The sequence below is a fragment of the Anomaloglossus baeobatrachus genome, chromosome 1 (genome assembly GCF_048569485.1).
Source record: "Anomaloglossus baeobatrachus isolate aAnoBae1 chromosome 1, aAnoBae1.hap1, whole genome shotgun sequence".
NCBI classification, from domain to species: domain Eukaryota; kingdom Metazoa; phylum Chordata; class Amphibia; order Anura; family Aromobatidae; genus Anomaloglossus; species Anomaloglossus baeobatrachus.
Window position 1 is genome coordinate 51368681 of NC_134353.1, and position 24181 is coordinate 51392861.

Consider the following 24181-nt stretch of genomic DNA (forward strand, 5'->3'; position numbering starts at 1 on the left):
CAGCTGCGCAGGGAGATCGATGCCCGAGAGGGGTGTAGAGCGGATGTGCATGCCCGCATGAATATGGAAGAAGATTGCCTGCAGCGAGCTACCATTGGGGTCCAGAGCGGTGCACCATGTGAAGGTGGCACTAGAGCCCCACGAGTGAGAATGGACTGTTGAGCCGCAAAAGGCAGCGGAGTGCCGCTGCACAGTCCCCGTTGGGACCACCAGTCAGCATGTTTACAAGTTTGTTTGAAAGTTTGAAAAGTTTTGAAAAATGATATGAAAATGATTGATCCAAGAAGAAGTTACCTGATTGTCTATAGTGATTGAACCGGCCGGAGCCGGCACCGTTGTCCCCGTGGGGACCGTTTAAAAATGCATGGGAACTAGCCATGGACAAGCCCGTGAACTTTGCAGGGCAACCACAAACGTTAGTGGCTTGTAAATATGTTGGGTACCGTTACCGTTTCCGCATGCCGCCTCCGGAGAGGCAGGTTGGAGGGAGGGCCCTGAGCAGAGCAGGCCAGGGCCCAGCCACCAAAGGAACCGGTGGCTACCCTCTGGAGGGAAGGACAGATCCCGCTCGGGTACCGTGTGCTGGACTGTGGGTCAAGGGGTGCTGCCTGGGTTTTAGGGGCAGCATCAGGGCCAGGTTACTTGGGTGGAAGAGAGCGGAAACCGTGACCGTAAACCGTTGCAACGTTAAAAGTAAAATGTGCCTCCCGTCTTGGGAAGAGTTTATTAAAAATGTCATTATTGTTTTGTTTAACCCTGTTATCCCCTTTTTACAGAAAAATAAAACCGGTGTAGGACGGCAGCCCGCGGACGGTCTGCATTTTGCTAAGGGGGAATGTGTCGCCCTGGGCAAGCCAGGGGACACAGGTCACAACACCACCACACCCCACACTCCAGGTAGGCACATCTGCTAACCAGAAATCCTTGTTGCCTTCCTCCAGGAGTCTGATGATGCACACCAGGGGGTGGGCCAGGCGGTTGGCTCCGCCCACCAAGGAGCTCACAGCTCTGGAGGCAGGAAGTGTCAGGCAGTCAGCTCAGGGAAGAGCTTGAGAACGGAGTTAGAGCCCAGGGAGGGCAAGTGTAAACAACAAAGTGAAAGTGAAGGAAGGAAAAGTGGTAAAGGAGGAAAGCAAGTGAGGTGACAGGAAGAAAGGAAAGCCTGAGAGCCCAGCTTTGTGTAGGGCCAGAACAGCAAGGTCAGCGACGGCGGTGACTGTCCGGAGGGGGACCGTTCGGAAGTTCCTGGAAGGACCCCGTTGACTGTGTGCCCGGTGGTCTGGAGCAGTGTTCCGAAGGACAGTCAGCACCAGGGCAGGGGCCTCTCGGACCCCGGCAAGGCTAGGAGTCGCCAAATTTGCCGAATCCGTCAGTGAAGGGGACGCAGATCCCCCAGCAACCAAGTCCCGATTGACGGCAACAGCCCAACCATTACAGGGGAGACACCGCCACCGCCAGGGCACCAGTTTCCCCAGGGCCAGCGCCTGCGGGCAAAGTGTAGAGCTCCTCCGGCCCAGATTGCAGTCGGGGAGCGGGTAACCGGAGGGAATCCACCGCTACCATCAGTCAACACAGGTGCAAGGAAGAGAGACATCACCGTCACCTACCGGGAGTGCAGGTGCAGCCGTCTGTGGGACCGTCCTACCAGCCGTTTGGTTTACCGTACAAACTGTGTCCAAGTCTCAGGCTGAGTGAGTACCACAGTGCCGCAAGGCACAGCGCTGCCCAAGCGTCCCTGCGCCCTCCAGGCCCTACACTTTACATCTCTTCACTGGGCCCCGGGATCACCAACCCCTACCCACGGAGGGGCAACACAACACCTGGCTGCTCCGCATCACCATCCCCGGGACCCCCACACTGAGCAGCGGTGGTGCAATCACCACAACCGTGGGTGGCGTCACGAACTATAACAATCCCCACACCCAACAAACACCCCCCTTTCACTCACGGGCGAGGAGTGTCGCTCGAGAGAACCCCGGGATCCGGCCCACGGCTCGAGCCACCACTGAGCAGCTGCCGGACCCGAGCAGAAGGGGTGAGCGCGGTGTGCTGACACCCTCCTCCCCGCCCGCGACACAGGCAGACGTGCTGCAAATATCTTTGCACTAGTGGGACTATACAGAAGTCCAACAGCCACGTTTAGGATGCCACTAAGTTCACTCAGTGTTTGCTAGTATAATGGCTTAGTAACAATGAGTTGGAGTGTGCAATGCAGGCAGACGTGCTGCAAATATCTGTGCACTAGTGGGACTATACAGAAGTCCAATAGCCACGTTTAGGATGACACTAAGTTCACTCAGTGTTTGCTAGTATAATGGCTTAGTTATAATGAGTTGGAGTGTGCAATGCAGGCAGACGTGCTGCAAATATCTTTGCACTAGTGGGACTATACAGAAGTCCAATAGCCACGTTTAGGATGACACTAGGTACACTCAGTGTTTGCTAGTATAATGGCTTAGTTATAATGAGTTTGAGTGTGCAATGCAGGCAGACGTGCTGCAAATATCTTTGCACTAGTGGGACTATACAAAAGTCCAATAGCCACGTTTAGGATGACACTAGGTACACTCAGTGTTTGCTAGTATAATGGCTTAGTAACAATGAGTTGGAGTGTGCAAAGGGCAGGAGGGTACAGTGGCAGGGTTGTGGGTCTCTGGGTAGAGGAATGGAAGCCTGCTTTTCTATCCCTCCTAATGGGGAAATGCAGCGAGGAAATCCCTGACCTTAGCTACACAGACGCTGTCATCTTGTGTAGCTGTTAAACTCTGTTTTCACGGACCTGTCACCTATGGCTCTGACCCTGCCGGTATTAGCCCTTAAAAGGACTGATAGAAAGTGCTATCCCTAAGCTGTCCAGCGCTGTGTATGGAGCGCATACAGCAGTATCGGCGACAGGACTCAGGACGGAGCTGCGCCAGTGATGTGTGACACCAAGGACGCAGAAGAGATAATGGCGTCCGGACGGGCAGATACTCGTTTTTATAATGCAGGGACATGTGACATGGACATCCTATCACACATGCCGTTGCTTCTCTGGCTAAAAGTCCACTTAGCTGTGTGTGTGTCTGGGATTGGCTGACATGCTGGCCCTCCCCACTACACGCGCGCGCTTAGGGAAGGAAGACAAGAAAAAAAAAAAAATGGCGATCGCCATTATACATACAGCAGTGATTTGAATGCGCTGTTCCTGCACACTATACACTGAAATCTCATATTAGTGTGAGTCACAGAGTGACTTACAATATTACAGCGGAAAGCCAGCTAGGAATTAGCTGTTTTTTTTGCTGCTAGAACCGTTCTCGAACGTATCTAGAACTATCGAGCTTTTGCAAAAAGCTCGAGTTCTAGTTCGATCTAGAACAGCCCCCAAAATCACTCAAGCCTAGAACTGGAGAACCACGAACCACGAACCGCGCTCAACTCTAAACTTTAGCAAAAAGCTCGAGTTCTAGTTCGATCTAGAACAGCCCCCAAAATCACTCGAACCGCGAACTGGAGAAGCGCGAACCGCGAACTGCGCTCAACTCTACCCATTACACAGTGCACCAAAGTGAATGAAGTATTTACAGTTGGCCCACTGTGACTCCAATGCTCATTTACCTACACATAAAGGGCTGGCATCTGAAAGGTCTAAATGGGGCTTTACACGCTACGACATCGCTAATGCAAACTCATTGGGGTCACGGAATTGGTGACGCACATCCGGCCGCATTAGCGATGCCGTTGCGTGTGACACCGATGAGCGATTTTGCATCGCTCATCGGTGACATGGGGGTCCATTCTCAAAAATCATTACTGCAGCAGTAACGAGTTTGTTACTTGTTCCTGCGGCAGCACACATCGCTCCGTGTGACGCCGCAGGAACGAGAAACCTCTCCTTACCTGCCTCCCGGCCGCTATGCGGAAGGAAGGAGGTGGGCGGGATGTTACGTCCCGCTCAGCTCCGCCCCCCCGCTGCTATTGGGCGGCCGCTCAGTGACGTCGCTGTGATGCTGCACGGACCGCCCCCTTAGAAAGGAGGTGGTTCGCCGGTCACAGCGACGTCGCCGGACAGGTATGTGTGACGGGTCTGGGCGATGTTGTGCGGCACGGGCAGCGATTTGCCCGTGTCGTGCAACAGATGGGGGCGGGAACGCACACTAGCGATATCGGGACCGATATCGCAGTGTGTAAAGTATCCTTTAGACTGAGATTGGCCGCAGACTTGGCTGGAGAGTCATATACATGCGGTCACCTCCCCACTAACTCATGACAGGAGATGGTGGACAGTGTACCTCCATTTTCGAGGTAGTTGCAATTCCTAATGGTGGGTCAACCATTTTGTAGACATTCATACCATATCCTGTGAATAGTACATAAATGTGTTAGATGAGAGTTCCACTTTAAGTTCTTGAGCATAGTTTCCCAGATTGTACCAAGCCCTGTGGGTCCAGACATCTGTCTTGGTATCCTGAGTACCGACGTGGCTTCTTTCTCTTGCCACCGTCCAGTGAATATTCCTCAGGGTCTGTCTGTGTCTCAGTCCTGAAAACTTCAAATGGTAGATGAACTTTGATTACTGCTCTGGATACAATTGGAGCAAGCAACATCATTTTTGGGACAATTACCTAGTGAAAAAGTTGGAAACTGTGCCTTAAAGAGGACATGTAACTTGCCAAAATTTTTTGACATTTTACCTGGTGTGAATGCCGCTATTCACTTGGACCTGGTGATGTTTTTCTTTTGTTCATCGACCACTCTGATCCTGAGATATGGCTCTTTCTTAACTGTAGAAAAATGTTGTTGTGTTAGCCAACTGGGTGTTGTCTTCAAGAAGACACCAAAAAAGAGTGGGGGAAACACCCTCTTCGATAACAAGATGTCACGAATATCTCTCGTAAATGAGAGATATGTGACAGTTCTGTTATCTGAGCTTCACTCATTCTTGTGTGGATCAGCATACTAAATATATTTGCTTTGTATTGGTACTTCATGAGTTAATGTCAGTTTTTCCTGCCAGCAGCTCCTAGCTAATCACTTCATGTGCAGCCGGTTTTTGACCCCTCCTATCTCCTTTAAGTAGTCTCCCCCTCCTTAAGCTTCTGCCAGAAATAGACCTGTCTGGTCCTGACCATCCAGGTGACTGCACGTCTCTAGGAACTGCTGCTTATTCAGTTGTTGTAGCCATTTTGTTGCAGATTTCTAGTTTGTGTTGTGTCATTGTTCCCCTGTCTGGCTATCTACTCCTGTGTTGTATTATTTGTAGTGGTGGGACTAGTGCTGTTGCCGGCCTGCTCACTAGCCAGGGCGAGTGCAGGTCTAGCTAGGGTTAGAGGTAGCCGGTTCAGCGACAGGTTGAAAGAACCTATATAAGAATGTTAGGAGTGCAGGGATCAGCAGGTGAGGTTAGGAGGTGTCACTGCTCCCCTCTCTCTAGAGCCACGGCCCACTGTTGTTATTGTGTCCCCGCTGTCCCCCTTGCTCATTGTGTAGTGTGCCAGACGTCCGTAGATCTGAGCGCAACTGTCACACGGTCACTTCGGACACTAGCAACTCCGAGTATGACACAAACCTACATTAACCTGCAGAAAAGTAGGGGCCATATCTCATACACAGGGAGGTGAAGGAAAAAAGGAAAAACAATGCTGGATTCAGGAGAACAGCGGCATTTACACCAGGCATAAAAAAATACATATTCATAGCAAGTGACAGGTCATCTTTAACCCCTTAAGGACGAAGCCAGATTTGTACTTAATGCCCAGGCTATTTTTTGCAATTTTGACCAGTGTCACTTTATAGGGTTATAACTCTGGAATGCTTCAATGGATCCCGGTGAATCTGAGATTGTTTTTTCGTGACATATTGGGCTTCATGTTAGAGGATTTGGGGATAATGAAAAAACCACGGTGTTGGCTGCGCTGCTATTAAAGTTCATAAAGATCTTTATGAACTTTAATAGCAGCGCAGCCAACACCGTGTTTTTTTCATTATCCCCAAATCCATTCTCCTTCTCCTTCCTGGAGTGCACGGGGCTGCTGCAGCTATTCCAAGACTCTGCCTGAATCACATCAAGCCTCTGAAGGGCCGGTGAGTCACCGGCATCTTTTCTACGGGTCCGTCCACCACAAAGCAGGAGCTGCAGCTCAGCGCTGGTCTGACGGCTGTGCTCTCCATGTGGGATATCGATCGCGTGAGCGGCGGCCTGAGCTGGAAATACTGCGGGCTGGAAAGGACGAGATCCCCGCTGATGCCATAGCGGTACACCGTGGACCTCCCTTCGGCTGTCTCCCCAGTGTTGTACCTGACGTACAACAGGATCAGGTGAGTGTGACCATCACACTGCACACGTAATAAGTTATCATTAGATTTTACACAGGAGCGCACCCTCTTTTTCTTTTATGCTTCATGTTAGAGGTAAATTTAGGATGATATTTTTTTATTTTATTTGTGAAAAAATCTGAAATTTGACAAAAAAATTAAAAATTTTGCAAGTTTCAAACTTTTAATTTTTATGCCCATAAACCGGAGAGTTATGTCACACAAAATAGTTAATAAATAACATTTCCCACTTGTCTACTTTAGATCAGCGCAATTTTTGAAACAAAATTTTTTGGGGTTAGGAAGTTAGAAGGGTTCAAAGTTCATCAGCAATTTCCCATTTTTTCAACAAAATTTACAAAACCATTTTTTTAGGGACCACATCCCATTTGATGTGACTTTGAGAGGCCTGGGTGACAGAAAATACCCAAAAGTGACACCATTCTAAAACCTGCACCCCTCAAGGTACTCAAAACCACATTCAAGAAGTTTATTAACCCTTCAGGTGCTTCACAGGAACTAAAGTAATATGGAATGAAAAAAAAATAAAAATTAACATTTTACCTAAAAATGTTACTTTAGCACTAATTTTCTTACTTTTTCAAGAGGTAACACCAAAAATTGGACCTCACACTTTGTTACCCACTTTCTTATGAGCGCGCCGATACCCCACATGTGGTCAGAAACCTTTGTTTGGGTAAATGGGAGAGCTCGGAATGAAAGGAGCAATATTTGAATTTTGGAAAGCAAAGTTGGTTGAAACAGATTGCGGGCACCATGTTGCTTTTACAGATCCCCTAAGGTACCTAAACAGCAGGAACCCCCCTCAAGTGACCCCATTTTGGAAACTAGACCCCTTAAGGCTTCTATTGAGGGGTATACTGAGCATTTTGGATCCACAGGTACTTCACAGATTTTGATAACGTTACTTTGTCATATTGAAAATTGTAATTTTTTTCTCAAAAATGTTGCTTTAGCATCAATTCTCTCACTTTTTCAAGACGTAATTCCAAAAATTTGGCCCAAATGTTTGTTACCCACTTTTTTATGAGCGCGGTGATACCTCACATGTGGTCTGAAACCTTTCTTTGGACAAATGGGACGGCTTGGAACGAAAGGAGCAATATTTGAATTTTGGAAAGGAAATTTGGCTGAAAAAGATTGCGGGCACCATGTTGCATTTGGAGGACCCCTAAGGTACGTAAACAGCAAAAAACCACCACAAGTGACCCCATATTGGAAACTAGGCCTCTCAAGGAATTTATCTAGATGTTTGGTGAGTACCCTGAACCCCCAGGTGCTTCACAGAAGTTTATAACGTTGAGCCATGAAAATAAAAAAATAAAATTTTACCACAAAATTGTTACTTCAACCAGGTAGCTTTTTTTTCACAAGGGTAACAGGAAAAAATCACCATGAAATGTATTCTGCAATTTCTCCTGAGTTTGGTGATATCTTATATGTGGTGGAAATCAACTGTTTGGGCACACGGCAGGTCTTGGAAGGGAAGGAGTGCAATTTGACTGAACATTTGGCTGGAATAATTAGTGGACGCTATGTCGCATTTGGAAAGCCCCTAAAGTGCCTAAACAGTGGAGGTCCCACACAAATGACCCCATTCTGGAATCAAGAAACCTCAAGGCTTTTATCTAGGTGTATATTGAGCATTTTGAATCCACGAATACTTCACAGAATTTGATAAGCTTAGGTTGCCATATTGAAAATTTTCATTTTTTTCACAAAAATGTTTCTTTAGCATCACATTTCTCACTTTTTCAAGAGGCAACAACAAAACGTGGACCCCACAGGTTGTTATCCAATTTCTTGTGAGTGCAGGGATACCCCATATGTGGCCAAAAACCTCTGTTTGGATATATGGGAGGGCTTGGAATGGAAGGAGCACCATTTGAATTTTGGAAAAGTTGAAATAAATTGCGCGCACCATGTCACATTAGCAGGGCCTCTTGGGTACCTATACATTACAAACCCCCCACAAGTGACTCCATTTTGGAAACCGGACCCCTCAAGGATTTTATTCAGGAGTATAGTAAGCATTTTGAATCCACAGGTACTTCACAAAAATGTTGCTGTAGCAACAAATTTCTCTCTTTTAGGCTATGTGGCCATGATCCAGCGACACGGCGTCCAGTACACAGTGTCAGCCTTCCTGCAGAGATGTGAGTGTTGTCCACGGGAGAACGCAGCTGCCCATGCCCACGATTTGGGTTCAGGCTGCTGTGGAGCTCTATGCTACCTGCAGAGCACACTCATCTCCGCAGCATAAATTGACATGCTGAGGCTCGGGAAGCTGCGCCACAGGTCGGTTTATGCTGCGGAGAAAAGAAGCACAGTGGGCACGGGATTTCTAAAAATCCTTCAACTGTGCTTCTACTGCACAACGCAGCGTTATGGACGCAAGGAAAACACTCTGCGCCCAAAACGCTGCAAACCCTGATTGTGGGCACATAGCCTAAAATGCTACAATGGATGAATGGATAGATGTCAAACATATATAACGTCCCACCCCCCTGCATATTCTAAGCTGGCGCCCTTTAGTGCCTTTCATGTGGCACTAAAGGGTACCTAGCCTTGTATTTAGCCCAAAAAGAAAAAAAAATAATTAAAATAAATGACGTGGGGTCCCCCCTATTTTTGATAGCCAGCTAGGGTAAAGCAGACAGCTGTAGCCTGCAAACCCCAGCTGACAGCTTCACCTTGGCTGGTGATCAATTTGGAGGGCTCCCCAAGCTGTTTTTTTTTTTTTAATTATTTATAAATAAATAATTAAAAAACAAACAAACGTAGGGTCCCCCCAAATTAGATCACCAGCCAAGGTGAAGCTGACAGCTGGGGTCTGGTATTCTCAGGGTGGGAAGAGCCATGGTTATTGGACTCTTCCCAGCCTAAAAATAGCAGGCCGCAGCCGCCCCAGAAGTGGCGCATCCATTAGATGCGCCAATTCTGGCACTTCTTCCCAGCTCATCCCGTGCCCTGGTGCGTTGGCAAACAGGGTAATAAATGGGGTTGATACCAGGTGTGTAATGTCACCTGGCATCAAGCCCAGCAATTAGTTATGTCACGGCATCTATCAGATACCCGACATAACTAATTGACAGTAATAAAAAAAAAATTGACAACAAAAAAAAATTTATTTGAAAAAACACTCCCCAAAAACATTCCCTGATTGACCAATTTATTGAAAAGAAAAGAAAAAAAAATCCGCTGTAATCCATTTGGACGTCCCACGTCGACTCTGGACCTTCTAGAATATGGGGGACACGTTCAGGGAATGTATCCCCCATTTTCTAGTATTGCAGACCCTCCATTTGAGGAGAGTGGGTGCAAAGAATCTGTACCCACCCTCACTGGGTCACAGCTGCAGTGTGCCGAGCAGCAGCAGCAGCCAGCGTCCTGAACACAGGAAGCTGACAGCCGCGCTCTGCACATGTGACCGGCGTCTGCTGTGAAGGAGCCGGAGGAGGGGGCCGCGGGGGATCAGCGCTCCGACAGGTATGTATGACACCGGGGAACACCGGGGGCTATAGGGGGGGACCCGGCAGGGCCTAGGGAGCAGGTTTCTGTCGCATGTGTTATGGCACATACGACAGAAACCATAAGAAAAGTGTAAATGCGGCCGGCGCGCTGCTGTGCTCGCCGGTGCACGTGGCCATCTTGGATTTTCGGGAGGGGGTTGGGGGTCGGGGGGGGGCACTTTGGGGATACCGAGGGGACCGGAGGGAACCGGGAAAAAGATTTATCTCCCTTCTGGCATGTTTGATCATGCCAGATGGGAGATAAATCATTTTTTACCGGCGCGGTCATTTACTATAACTTGATGATCGGTATACGGTGTATACCGGTCATCACGTGACTGGGGACCGGAAAAACCGGCCCGAATCATGATCTCCAGGGTCTCAGCTACCCCCGGCAGCTGAGACCCCGGAAATTTTGTGACTCTGGGGGGCGCTAGACCCTTTTTTCCGACCGCCGTTAAAAAGCGGCGGATCGGAAGAAGTACCCTAATTTGTCGCCGTTAAAAGGCGTATCGGCGGTCGTTAAGGGGTTAAAAATGGAATTCTCCTGAGAATGAAAACATTTCTTTGGATGCCTTTTGTATACCAGGTACTTTAGAAGGCTCATCTGCTGCCTTTCCCTCTGGGCTCCAATCTGTCTGATCATTATACCAGTAATTTATGGAAAAAGTATAAATCTTGTCTTCATTAGGAATGGTAAAGGTTTCTCACAGCCCAGAGGTTTACTTTTTCTCATTGATGAATGTCAGGGCTAATAACTGGGCCTCACATGGCCTCTTTGTACTGAATATAAAGAATCCCTCTATGTACAGATATATGGTCATGTACAGTCATATGAAAAAGTTTGGGCACCCCTATTAATATTAACCTTTTTTCTTTATAACATTTTGGGTTTTTGCAACAGCTATTTCAGTTTCATATATCTAATAACTGATGGACTGAGTAATATTTATGGATTGAAATGAGTTTTATTGTACTAACAGAAAATGTGCAATCCGCATTTAAAAAAAATTTGAACGGTGCAAAAGTATGGGCACCTCAACATAAAAGTGACATTAATATTTTGTAGATCCTCTTTTTGCAAAAATCCCAGCCTCTAGTCGCTTCCTGTAGCTTTTAATGAGTTCCTGGAGACTGGATGAAGGTATATTTGACCATTCCTGTTTACAAAACAATTCCAGTTCAGTTAAGTTTGATGGTCGCCGAGCATGGACAGCCGCTTCAAATCATCCCACAGATGTTCAATGATATTCAGGTCTAGGGACTGGGATGCCATTCCAGAACATTGTGATTGTTCCTCTGCATGAATGCCTGGGTAGATTTGGAGCGGTGTTTTGGATCATTGTCTTGCTGAAATATCCATCCCCTGCGTAACTTCAACTTCGTTACTGATTCTTGCACATTATTGTCAAGAATCTGCTGATACTGAGTTTAATCCATGTGACCATCAACTTTAACAAGATTCCCGGTGCCGGCATTGGCTACACAGCCCCAAAGCATGATGGAACCTCCACCAAATTTTACTGTGGGTAGCAAGTGCCGGCATTGGCTACACAGCCCCAAAGCATGATGGAACCTCCACCAAATTTTACTGTGGGTAGCAAGTGCTTTTCATGGAATGCCGTGTTTTTTTGCCTCCATGCATAACGCCTTTCTGTATGACCAAACAACTCAATCTTTGTTTCATAAGTCCACAGGATCTTCTTCCAAAATGTAACTGGCTTGTCCAAATGTGCTTTTGCATACCTCAGGCGACTCTGTTTGTGGCGTGCTTGCAGAAACGGCTTCTTTCGCATCACTCTCCCATACAGCTTCTCCTTGTGCAAAGTGCGCTGTATTGTTGACCGATGCACATTGACACCATATGCAGCAAGATGATGCTGCAGGTCTTTGAAGGTGGTCTGTGGATTGTCCTTGTCCGTTCTCACCATTCTTCTTCTCTGCCTTTCTGATATTTTTCTTGGCCTGCCACTTCTGGGCTTAACAAGAACTGTACCTGTGTTCTTCCATTTCCTTACTATGTTCCTCACAGTGGAAACTGACAGTTTAAATCTCTGAGACATTTTTTTGTATCCTTCCCCTGAACAACTATGTTGAATAATCTTTGTTTTCAGATCATTTGAGAGTTGTTTTGAGGAGCCCATGATGCCACTCTTCATAGGAGATTCAAATAGGAGAACAACTTGCAAGTGGCCACCTTAAATACCTTTTCTCATGATTGGATACACCTGCCTATGAAGTTCAATGCTCAATGAGGTTACAAAACCAATTTAGTGCTTCAGTAAGTCAGTAAAAAGTAGTTAGGAGTGTTCAAATCAAGAAATTGATAAGGGTGCCCATACTTTTGCACCAGTCAAAATGTGTTTAAATGCGGATTGCACATTTTCTGTTAGTACAATAAACCTCATTTCAATCCAGAAATATTACTGAGTCCATCAGTTATTAGATATATGAAACTGAAATAGCTGTTGCAAAAACCCAAATTGTTATAAAGAAAAAAGGTTAATATTAATAGGGGTGCCCAAACTTTTTCATATGACTGTATAAATACACTGAACAAAACTATAAATGCAAAAGTTTTAGTTTTGCTCCCATTTTTCTTGAGCCGAACTGAAAGAGCTAAGACTTTTTCTATGTGCTCAAAAGGTATTTTTTCTCTCAAATATTGTTCACAAATTTATATAAATCTGTGTTAGTGATCACTTCTCCTCTGCGGAGATAATCCATCCACTTTACTGGTGAGTCATATCAGGATGCTGATTAGACAGCATGGTTATTGCACAGGTGTGCCTAAAGGGTGCTTTGCACGCTGCGACATCGCTACCGAAATATCGTCAGGGTCACGTCGTTACTGATGTCCATCCGGCACCGGTAGCGACATCGCAGCGTGTGACACCAAGGAGCGACGGTCAATGATCGCAAAATCGTTCAAAAATGGTGATTGTTAACTCGTCGCTCCTTTCCTTAATATCGCTGCTGCCACCGGTACGATGTTGTTCGTCGTTCCTGCGACACCACACATCGCTATATGTGACACCGCAGGAGTGACGAACATCTTCTTACCTGCCTCCACCGGCAATAAGGAAGGAAGGAGGTGGGCGGCATGTTACGTCCCGCTCATCTCCGCCCCTCCGCTTCTATTGGCTGGTCGCTTAGTGACGCCGCAGTGACGTCGCTATGATGGAGGGAGGGATTGTTCAGCAGTCACAGCGACGTCGCTGACAAGGTATGTGCGATAATGTTCGCTACGGCAGCGAGCACCAAATGTCGCACAAACGACGGGGGCGGGTGCTATCGCGCTCGACATCGCTAGCAATCGCTAGCAATATCGCAGCGTGTAAAGCACCCTTTAGGCTGGCCACAATAAAAGGACACTTTAGAAAACCAGTCAGTATGCGGTGTGACCACCATTTACCAGCCATCTGACCTGTACAGTGAAAATTGGGATTCATCCGTGAAGCAAACACCTTTCCAATGTACCAGACGCCATCAAATGTAACCATTTTCCCACTCAAGCTGGTTACGACAACAAACTGCCATCAGGTGGAGACCACGATGAATACGATGAGCAGCAGATGAGACGGTTTCTGACAGTTTGTGCAGAAATTATTTGGTTATGTACTGATTGTTGCAGCCGCTATCCAGGTGGCTGGTCTCAGACGATCTTGGAGGTGAAGATGCTGGATGTGGAGCTTCTGGGCTGGTGTGGTCATCTGGTTGGATGTACTGCTAAATTCTCTGAAACACCTTTCATGACAGATTATGGCAGAGAAATGAATAATCAATTCATGAGCAACAGCTCCAGTGAACATTCCTGCAGTCAGCATGACAAATATACACTCCTCAAAACTGCAACATGTGTGTGATGTGTGATAAAACTGCACATTTTAGAGTGTCCTTCTATGGTGGCCAGCTAAAGGCACACCTGTGCAATAATCATGCAGCCTAAGGCACACCTGTGCAATAATCATGCGTCTAATGAGCATTATGTGAGGTGGATGGATTATCTTGGCAAATGAGAATCGCTCACTAACACAAATGTAGACAAATTTGTGAACAATATTTGAGAGAAAAAGGCTTTTTGTGAAGAAGTCTTGGATCTTTTGGTGCGGCTCATGAAAAATTGGAGCAAGAGCAAAAGTGTTACATTTACATTTTTGATCAGTGTGTGTGTATATATATATATATATATATATATATATATGTATATTTTATATATATATATATATATATATATATATATATATATATATATATATATAGTCATATGAAAAAGTTTGGGCACCCCTATTAATGTTAACCTTTTTTCTTTATAACAAATTGGGTTTTTGCAACAGCTATTTCAGTTTCATATATCTAATAACTGATGGACTGAGTAATATTTCTGGATTGAAATTAGGTTTATTGTACTAACAGAAAATGTGCAATCCGCATTTAAACAAAATTTGACCGGTGCAAAAGTATGGGCACCCTTATCAATTTCTTGATTTGAACACTCCTAACTACTTTTTACTGACTTACTAAACCACTAAATTGGTTTTGTAACCTCATTGAGCTTTGAACTTCATAGGCAGGTGTATCCAATCATGAGAAAAGGTATTTAAGGTGGCCACTTGCAAGTTGTTCTCCTATTTGAATCTCCTATGAAGAGTGGCATCATGGGCTCCTCAAAACAACTCTCAAATGATCTGAAAACAAAGATTATTCAACATAGTTGTTCAGGGGAAGGATACAAAAAGTTGTCTCAGAGATTTAAACTGTCAGTTTCCACTGTGAGGAACATAGTAAGGAAATGGAAGAACACAGGTACAGTTCTTGTTAAGCCCAGAAGTGGCAGGCCAAGAAAAATATCAGAAAGGCAGAGAAGAAGAATGGTGAGAACGGTCAAGGACAATCCACAGACCACCTTCAAAGACCTGCAGCATCATCTTGCTGCAGATGGTGTCAATGTGCATCGGTCAACAATACAGCGCACGTTGCACAAGGAGAAGCTGTATGGGAGAGTGATGCGAAAGAAGCCGTTTCTGCAAGCACGCCACAAACAGAGTCGCCTGAGGTATGCAAAAGTACATTTGGACAAGCCAGTTACATTTTGGAAGAAGGTCCTGTGGACTGATGAAACAAAGATTGAGTTGTTTGGTCATACAAAAAGGCGTTATGCATGGAGGCAAAAAAAAACGGCATTCCAAGAAAAGCACTTGCTACCCACAGTAAAATTTGGTGGAGGTTCCATCATGCTTTGGGGCTATGTGGCCAATGCCGGCAACGGGGATTCTTGTTATAGTTGAGGGTCGCATGGATTCAACTCAGTATCAGCAGATTCTTGACAATAATGTGCAAGAATCAGTGACGAAGTTGAAGTTACGCAGGGGATGGATATTTCAGCAAGACAATGATCCAAAACACCGCTCCAAATCTACTCAGGCATTCATGCAGAGGAACAATCACAATGTTCTGGAATGGCCATCCCAGTCCCCAGACCTGAATATCATTGAAAATCTGTGGGATGATTTGAAGCGGCTGTCCATACTCGGTGACCATCAAACTTAACTGAACTGGAATTGTTTTGTAAACAGGAATGGTCAAATATACCTTCATCCAGGATCCAGGAACTCATTAAAAGCTACAGGAAGCGAATAGAGGCTGTTATTTTTGCAAAAGGAGGATCTACAAAATATTAATGTCACTTTTATGTTGAGGTGCCCATACTTTTGCACCGGTCAAATTTTGTTTAAATGCGGATTGCACATTTTCTGTTAGTACAATAATCCTCATTTCAATCCAGAAATATTACTCAGTCCATCAGTTATTAGATATATGAAACTGAAATAGCTGTTGCAAAAACCCAAATTGTTATAAAGAAAAAAGGTTAACATTAATAGGGGTGCCCAAACTTTTTCATATGACTGTATATATATATATATACACACACACATATGCACACACCGTATTTTCTGGAGTATAAGACTCACTTTTTTCCCCCCGAAAAACTAAAATGGGGTAAAATGGGGGAGTGTCTTCTAATCCGGGTATGGCTTACCGGAGCAGCGGTGGTGGAGTCAGATCACAGGAGGCAAAGTCAGCGATAATGAAAGCTTGAAGGAGGGCTGTCAATGCAGTGAAGCAGCTCAGGAGGGTCACAGGACGGAAGGTCGGCAATGGAACAGGCGCCACTGATCTAACAACGGGCCACGGGCTCCATTGAATCACCCGCGATTGACGCAATGGACTTCAAGAAAATAGCCACGGAGGCAGCACGTGACAGATTAACTCAATGGACTTCAAGAAAATGGCTACAGAGGCCTATTTGCGCTTTCGACACCTCCACGGTCATTTTAACGTTAAATATTATTTTTTCTTATTTTCCTCCGCTAAATTTGGGTTGCGTCTCAAAAAATGAAAAATACAGTGTGTGTATATATATATATATATATATATATATATATATATACATTGCATAGTGTTCATATACAGATGGCTAAGTTAAACATCAGTTCCACATTCCTATCATTAACATGCTGTGACGATACAAACAGCAGAATAAGTTCCTTTACAAATTGTTAAAAAATCTATTGTCTTTCGCAACAAGTTGTGTTCAGAAAATTTACAAAAACTGCAAAAGTTTGAAAAGTCTTTGAAAAAAAAATAAAATTTTATTTACATTTTAAAATTTTAATTCAATTTTACATTTTGTTTTCTATTATTTTTGTGATAACATCTAGAAAAGCAAATACATTCCAAGTGCCATAATGGAAGAATAATTAACAATAAAGTTTCAGCTCCAAAGCACTCATATGAAGTCTCAGTTCTCTGTCATTCATAAAAGGTTTTTTCTTTTTTTTTAAGTTTGTGAAAATTTATTTTATAAATTAATTCAAATTCCGTTTGATGATTTGTATCCAATTTACAGTACATCATATATAGTTTTTCAACAAAATCAAATCAGAAAATATGTATTCCGCAAATTCTTCCCTCTGGTTGCACCATACTGTTAGGGACATCAGAAGATCAGCTTTGTGGTCTACAGATGTAATATCCAGATTAGTAGTGCATAGTTGGAGGACACTTCATAGCCTGCTTGCTCTTTAAAACACAGTTAGACATTGGCATTTTAATGTTGTATTCTGGATCTTGAGCTGTCTTGGAGAAGGTGACAATGGAGACCATGTCCTCTCCGATGTCCACCTGTGATCTCCATCGTCTACAAATGAGGAGCTTTTTGAGAGCTCTCTGGAAGTCTCGGTTCAGAAAAGCGTATAACATAGGATTAATGGTTGAATTACAATATCCTAACCATGTTATATACTTAAAAGTATTGACAAGGACCGAGCTGGTGGAACTCGTACCCTTTGCTGCTATCCAAACGTTCAAGACAAAGTAAGGTAGCCAGCACATGACGAAGACTGAGATGATGATACTCATGGTTCTTGTGGCTTTATGCTCCAGTTGTAAGTTGTTTTGACGCTTGCTGTTTGGATGATAATGGAGGTCTAGCGTCTGAGAGACAATCCTAGTGGCCTTTAACCGAGAAGCTCTGTAGATGAAGAAGTACATACTGCACATAATCATAAATGGGATATAGAAGGCCAGAGAAGATGCAACAATCGCAAAGGTCCAGTTGGTCACAAAGATGCACTCTTTGCCATTGTCAAAGTCTATGCCCGGTATTTCATTCCAGCCTTGCATGACCGGTAGAAAGGAGATTAATGAAGAGTAGACCCATATTGTCACTGTCATAAGGATACATCTACAAAGAAACAAAAAAATAGATCAGACAGATATAATCATGAAATGTCTAAAAGTTATTGTTTTTGTACATGGATAAGGATTTTTTTTTCTGATATTAGAAGGATCTTTTGGGCACTGAAGACTAATTTTAATAAAAAAAAGTTATCTAAAGAATCGCCGGTTTGACTGTGTGGTGGAAGAGTATGCCCACTATTGCTCCAAGACAGAAGTCTTACTTCCTTACGATTGGTGGAGGATCCCCATGAAGTTATCTGTTTAGAAGGCTTAGCATGGCACGGGGTGACAAAATGTGATAGACGCATTAATTGGCTGCAGCGAGCAATGAGGCCTAAACTGCAGCCATTCACATACGTCAACGTGAATTTGCAAGAGCCAGAAAAACCAAGACTTACAAGGGGGCAAGGCGGCGTTGGAGTGAGTGGCAGGAGATACGGTGTGAATTACTACTTCCGAAATGTTATCTACTTTTTTAATTTACTACTATTGCTCCTCGGTCCAGGACCTTCAAAGACACTAGACTGGTTGGCTCTATCAGTTCTTAATTTTTCATAATTTTGCTTTTCTACAATTATCCAAGTGATATACAGTGAATTGTTCCCACATCTCATCATCACCACTCTGTGTGTGACTGTGAGTGATACATCTGTGATATAACGCACCAACAGCACCTTAAAGGGTTTTTTCCCTCAAACAAAATAGATCTTGGAATAATAATAATTTCCACAATTGGATGTGTTTATATAAAATGTTCCTGTGCTGAGATCATCTTATATATGTGCCCCTGCTAAGTGCTATGCAATGGCCGAGTCTGACCGTACAGGGACATGGTCTGATCATACCACAGCTCCTGGGCCAAGGAGGACACCAAAGATTATACAGATATTACAGCACGGGATCATAACCGATTATTTCTGTGAGGTAAAACATTGTTTAAAACAGGCAAAAAAGGTTTTACCTCACAGAATTAACCAGCTGTGATCTCATGCTATCCTGTCGGTATGCTCTTTTGATGGCCGTAGGGCCTGAATAAGGGATTCCCTAATTTTAATTTTAACTATACGGGGTACTACTATTTGAAGGGACAGGATAGGTGATACCTTACTGATCGGTTGTGGTGCAACCGTGGGGATCTGCAGAACGAGGATTTTCTAACCCTGATGGTATATGTTGAAAAATGGAGCTGTAGGTCATATGCTGGACCGCGGCTCTAATCATTCTTTATTGGGGCGCCTGGAATAAGCCAAGTGCACCATTCAGCAGCCACATATGAAATGAGTGGAGCAGCAGTCGAACATGTGCACTGACAATCCATTCTGACGGGGATAAAAGTGCCCTGTTTTTTTCCAGAGGTCAGACCCCCCCACCGATCAACAAGTTATCACTAAGGATGAGCAAATTCCTCGGTGCTCGGTGAACCTAAAGAGCATGTTGATGCTCGGGGTACTTGGTACTCATTAACAGAGTATAATGGAAGTCAATGGGAAACTCAAGCATTTTTCCGTAAAATGTTCTGGATAAAGTTATGACCTATCCTATAAATATGAATAGGTGATAGTTTATTTTTACTGGACATCCCCCTCTGATTACAGCATCACTATTTATAGTCTTCATCCATATCTGCAGCAGCACTACCATCTGAGTGATGTACACTCGAGATCAAAATTAGAGAACAAGACACAATTTCCTAAATGTTGCGGTCATTGTGTCGTCCTATGTGATTATATCCTAACATGAGGAAACTCACAGTATTTTAAGCTTATTTCAAAATTGAATTTTTTCAAAAAGCACATAATTAAAATGTAAATGTGATAAATGTAAAAGAACACGGATCAAAATTAGAGAACACTTTCAGATATCGGCAAGTTATTGGTGTTAATCTGACACCTGGTGCTAATTTCCTTAATTATCTGACAAACCCTATGTAACCCTATGTAACTGGCAGCCTAACTTTCAAGTTTCCAGTTTGCACTGACTTTTCAAAAATGTTGTGCCATTCCAAAGTGACTGAAACCCTCCGGCATCAGGTTGTCCAGATGATAGCCAAAGGGGTGTCCCTTTCAGTCACAGCAAGAGAAGATGGTTGTTCCAAGTCTGTGATTTCGAGAATATTGCATTTTTACAACATCACAAACTCAAGTCCCCCAAGAAGGCTGGTCGCCCTCAAAAGACAAATGTAAGAGGAGCCAGGACAATGCAGAGAATCTCCATGGTAATCATTTCAGCACTGCAGCCGGATATGTTCGCCAATTTAGCACTGAACCGGGTAAGGATCTGTCCTGTCTCATCATACAGTGTCATGACGTTTAAGAGCATTTGAACTGAAAGCCCACTCTGCAGTGACCAAACCTGTCATTAGCAGAAAGAATCAAAAAGGCTAGATTCACTTTTGGTGAGGAGCATGTTGTGTGGAGAGAGAAGACGTGGTCCACGGTTCATTTTAGTGATGAAAGCAAGTTTAGTTTATTTGGGTCTGATGGGAAACATTATGTTCGTCGACAAATTGGGGAAATACCTAACCCAAAATGTGTTAAGAAGTCAGTGAAAGGTGGTGGAGGAAGTGTCATGGTTTGGGGAATGTTTTCTGCAGCAGGAGTTGGACCTCTCATACAGCTACATGGCAGAGTGAATGCAAGTGTGGAGAAGAACCTCCTTCACATCACATGGCTCCTTATTTGTGTTCATCACTCAGTCAGTCAACAATTTTCATTCAGGACAATTCCCCTTGTCACACAGCAAAACGGGTAAAGCAGTTCCTTGCAACAGAAAACATTGACACAATGAAATGGCCTACCAGAGTCCTGATCTAAACCTAATAGAAAATCTCTGGAGAATCCTTGGTGACAAAGTTATGGCCAAGAAACCCACAACAGTCAATAAACTGTGGAAGACACTGGAAGAAGAGTGGACCAAAATCCCACCAGAGCAGTGTGAGAGACTAGTGATGTCCTGTGGCCGCAGATGTGCTGAAGTCATTCACAGCAATGGCCGATACACGTCCTACTGATTGTGACTGTTGTTAGCTGCTGACAATTTACTTATAATCTTTCTCTGTGCTACAGTCATTGCGGTTCTCTAATTATCATCATCACTATTTGGGCAAAATAAAGGTTTTATATTGATAAACCTTGGCTCTTTTGTAAAACCCGGTTCTAGTGCCATGGTGCACCCCTTACAAAAATCTTCGAATGTTCATCAGTGTAGATTACATTATTTCTGAAAAAAGCAAATGATCATACAGTGTTCTCTAATTTTGATCTCCAGTGTATACAGGCGATTGTAATTTGCGTTTAGGTAGCAGGTGTGTATGGGGTGGAAATGATCAACATTTACCTGCTTGATAATGTGCACATCAATCAATTAAACACCGTAAGTATGGCTGATAGCATCTTTAAAGTCCTCTCCCCATTGAAATATGGCAAATCTCTAAGTGGTGAGGAACAATTGAGCCGTCACTTAGGACATGGCGGTAATACTATATGTGCTGCGCGGACACTCGACGTAAGTGGATCCCATTCTAATAATAATCATAATCCTTGTAATAATGGAGCACAGGTGACAGCGGTGTGAATGTACGGCTATAAAACGTAGGATGTTTTCCTGAGTCTTTTCATGTTAAGGCAGAAAAATATATATATATATATATATATATATATATATATATATATATATATATATATAGGAAACCACCTGTGCCCAGAACAATAGAACTGATCGACAAAGATAATTTATCGTTTTTTGTGCCTTTTAAGAGCCTTAATCTTTTCATTTTTCTACAAACATAGATATGATGATTTGTTTATCTGCAGGAAAAGTTGTAGTTTTTAACGTCATCATTTGCTTTACCATGTAATGTACTAAAAAAAAAATAAAAAAAACGAACAAAAGAAAAAAATCCAATTGAGATGAAATGATGAAAAAAAACACAATTCCATAGGGGTTTTTTTGGATTTTATTTTTGGTGTTTATTGTGGTAAAATGAATACAGCAATTTCAAACTTGTAGTATTATCTTTTTGTTATTTGAGCGGCTTAAAAAAAACCTGAATTTGTAAAAAAACCCAACATTTGGTTTATGTTGCCATTTTCTGAGGCCGATAACTTTTTATATTTTTCCGTTGATAGAGCTATTTGAGGGTTTCTCTCGTGGTGAGGTGACATTTTTATTGATACTATTTTGGGTTTCATAGGACATTGTGATGGTTTTTTATTGTGTTTGTGTATTTGATATTATCTATTGTGTATTGTATTTGTGTATTTTAATTGAGAAAAAGTGGGGTGATTTTAGTATTCATGTTTATATATATATAAATCTAATATATAAAGCTGAGTGTATGTGTGTATGTATGTGTGTGTGTGTCCCCGCTAAAGGAATCCGCACCTTCGCTTTTGCAATCACGAAATTTTGGGAACCTCGTAGACTATGTTTGACTGGAAAATTTAACCCCGCGCTTTATAGTTACTCTCCAAAAAACCTGCCTCCATTAAAGTGAATGGAGCCTGGAAGGACATGTTATTAATAGCAGCTGTGATTGGTTGCTATAGGAACAAAAATAAATTGTTAGTATAAGAAGCTTATGTGTGAGGTAATATGACGTGGGTGGTGAGACGGATAGAGAGAGACATACAGGGAAAAAGACAGAAAGATAGAGACAGAGACAGATGGTGAAAGAAACAGACAGAGACAGACGGAGAGACAGATGGAGAAAGAAACAGACGGGGAAAGAGATAGACGGGGAAAGAGATAGACGGGGAAAGAGACAGACGGGGAAAGAGACAGACAGGGAACGAGACAGACAGAGACAGGCAGACAGGGAAAAAGACAGGCAGACAGGGACAGAGACAGGCAGACAGGGACATAGACAGACGGTGAAAGAGACAGAGACAGGCGGAGAAAGAGACAGACGGGGAAAGAGACAGACAGGGAAACAGACAGACCTGGAAAGAGACAGACCTGGAAAAAGAAAGACGGGGAAAGAGACAGACAGGGCAAGAGACAGACGGGGCAAGAGACAGATGGGTAAAGAGAGAGACAAACAGACACAGAGATACAGACAGACAGAGATAGAGAGACAGACAGACACAGAGACACAGAGATAGACTAATACAAAGACAGACAGAGAAACAGAGACTTAAGGGGGCTTTACACGCCCCTACGCTTTGATTGGCCGGCCGCTTAGTGACATCGCGGTGACGCCGAACGCGCCTCCCCCTTGAGGGAGGGATTGTTCAGCAGTCACAGCGACGCCGCCGACCAGGTAAGTGTGTGTGACGCTGCCGTAGCGATAATGTTCGCTGCGGCAGTGATCACAAGATATTGCATGCACGACGGGGGCGGGTGCTTTTGCGTATGATATCGCTAGCAATTGCTAGAAATATCGTAGCTTGTAAAGCCCGCTTTACACTTTTAATTTTTAGCACGCCATTTTTCAAGCAGTGCTGTCTGCCCCCCCTTTTGATGTATATTGATTTGGTCCCTCACCATGCCGTGCACGCTTGTCTGGCTTGCAGATTCCCTCTGTTTCTACCAAAATTATATATTGGTTGGTGTTTACACTTCACCACCTCCCCCCTTCTCCACAGGCTTTGCAATTAAGCACGATTTACTTTGATGACCTGTTTCGCCTTCATTCATGGACCCTGGTCTGGCACTGTGAGGGTGAGTTCTGACATTGTCCTGGTGTGTGTGGCATTCGCTGCAAATGCTGGGACCTGGGCTACCTTTATTTACAGTTGCCTCTCCTTGCGGACAAGGAAGCAGTTTCTGAAATGTTACAGGTAAATGTGTTGCTTTAATATGGTTCTATATTTTTGAATTTGAGGCCGCATGGCAAAATCTAAATATTATAGTGTAGGACCCCAATAATGAGATATGCTGTGACGTGGCAGGGGTGGCTCAAAACGTTGATCAATTTTTTGCTAAAAATCTCATTTTTGTAATGTAGCTGTCGCGGACGGGGTGGACGCCGCCGCTGCTGCTGGTCGCTCGCTAACGTTCGGGTCCGGCACTGCTGCGGCTGCTGCTCGGTGGCTCGAGCGGTGAGCCGGATCCGGGGACTCGAGCGGTGCTCCTCGCCCGTGAGTGAAAGGGGTGGTTGGTTTGGGGGATTTAGTCCGTGACGCCACCCACGGGTTGTGGTGAAGATGGGCAAAAACGCTGCTGGTGACGGGGATCCCGGAAGCGATGGTAGGTAGCAGCTGGGATGTTGTTTTCCCCCTCCGTGGGTAGGGGTCGGTGGTCCCGGGGCCCGGTGGTGTGACGGGGAGGCAGGGTTGGTGGGGTGCAGGGTTGCAGGGACAGCACGGCGCGGTGCCGGATGGCACGGGTGTACTCACTCAGCAAGAGATGCACAAAGTCCTCGGTAAGCCAAACGGCTGGATGGACGGGTCCCGCAGCCGGCTGCAGTGTCACTCCCCGGACAGGTGATGGCGGCTGTCTTTCCCTGCACCTTGATGTACTTGATTGACTACGATGGATCCCCAACGGTAGTCCGCTTCCCGGTGTATGGATGCTGGAGGAGCTCGTTTGCCCGCAGACGCTGGCCCTTGGGTCTCTAGCCTTAGGCGGTAGCTATATACCCTCACGGTGTGGGCGGTTGCCTTCTA

General features: G+C 44.5%; 1 protein-coding gene across 1 annotated transcript in view; it reads right to left on the reverse strand.

The window, feature by feature from the left end:
• Positions 1-16461: 16461 nt before the first annotated feature.
• Positions 16462-24181, reverse strand: part of LOC142277461 (histamine H2 receptor-like) — a 152145-nt gene continuing 144425 nt past the window's right edge. The window contains exon 4 of the mRNA XM_075332643.1: positions 16462-17577. Within this exon, the coding sequence (XP_075188758.1) occupies positions 16872-17577 (706 nt within the window). The 3' untranslated portion in view covers positions 16462-16871. The remainder of the gene's footprint in view (positions 17578-24181) is intronic.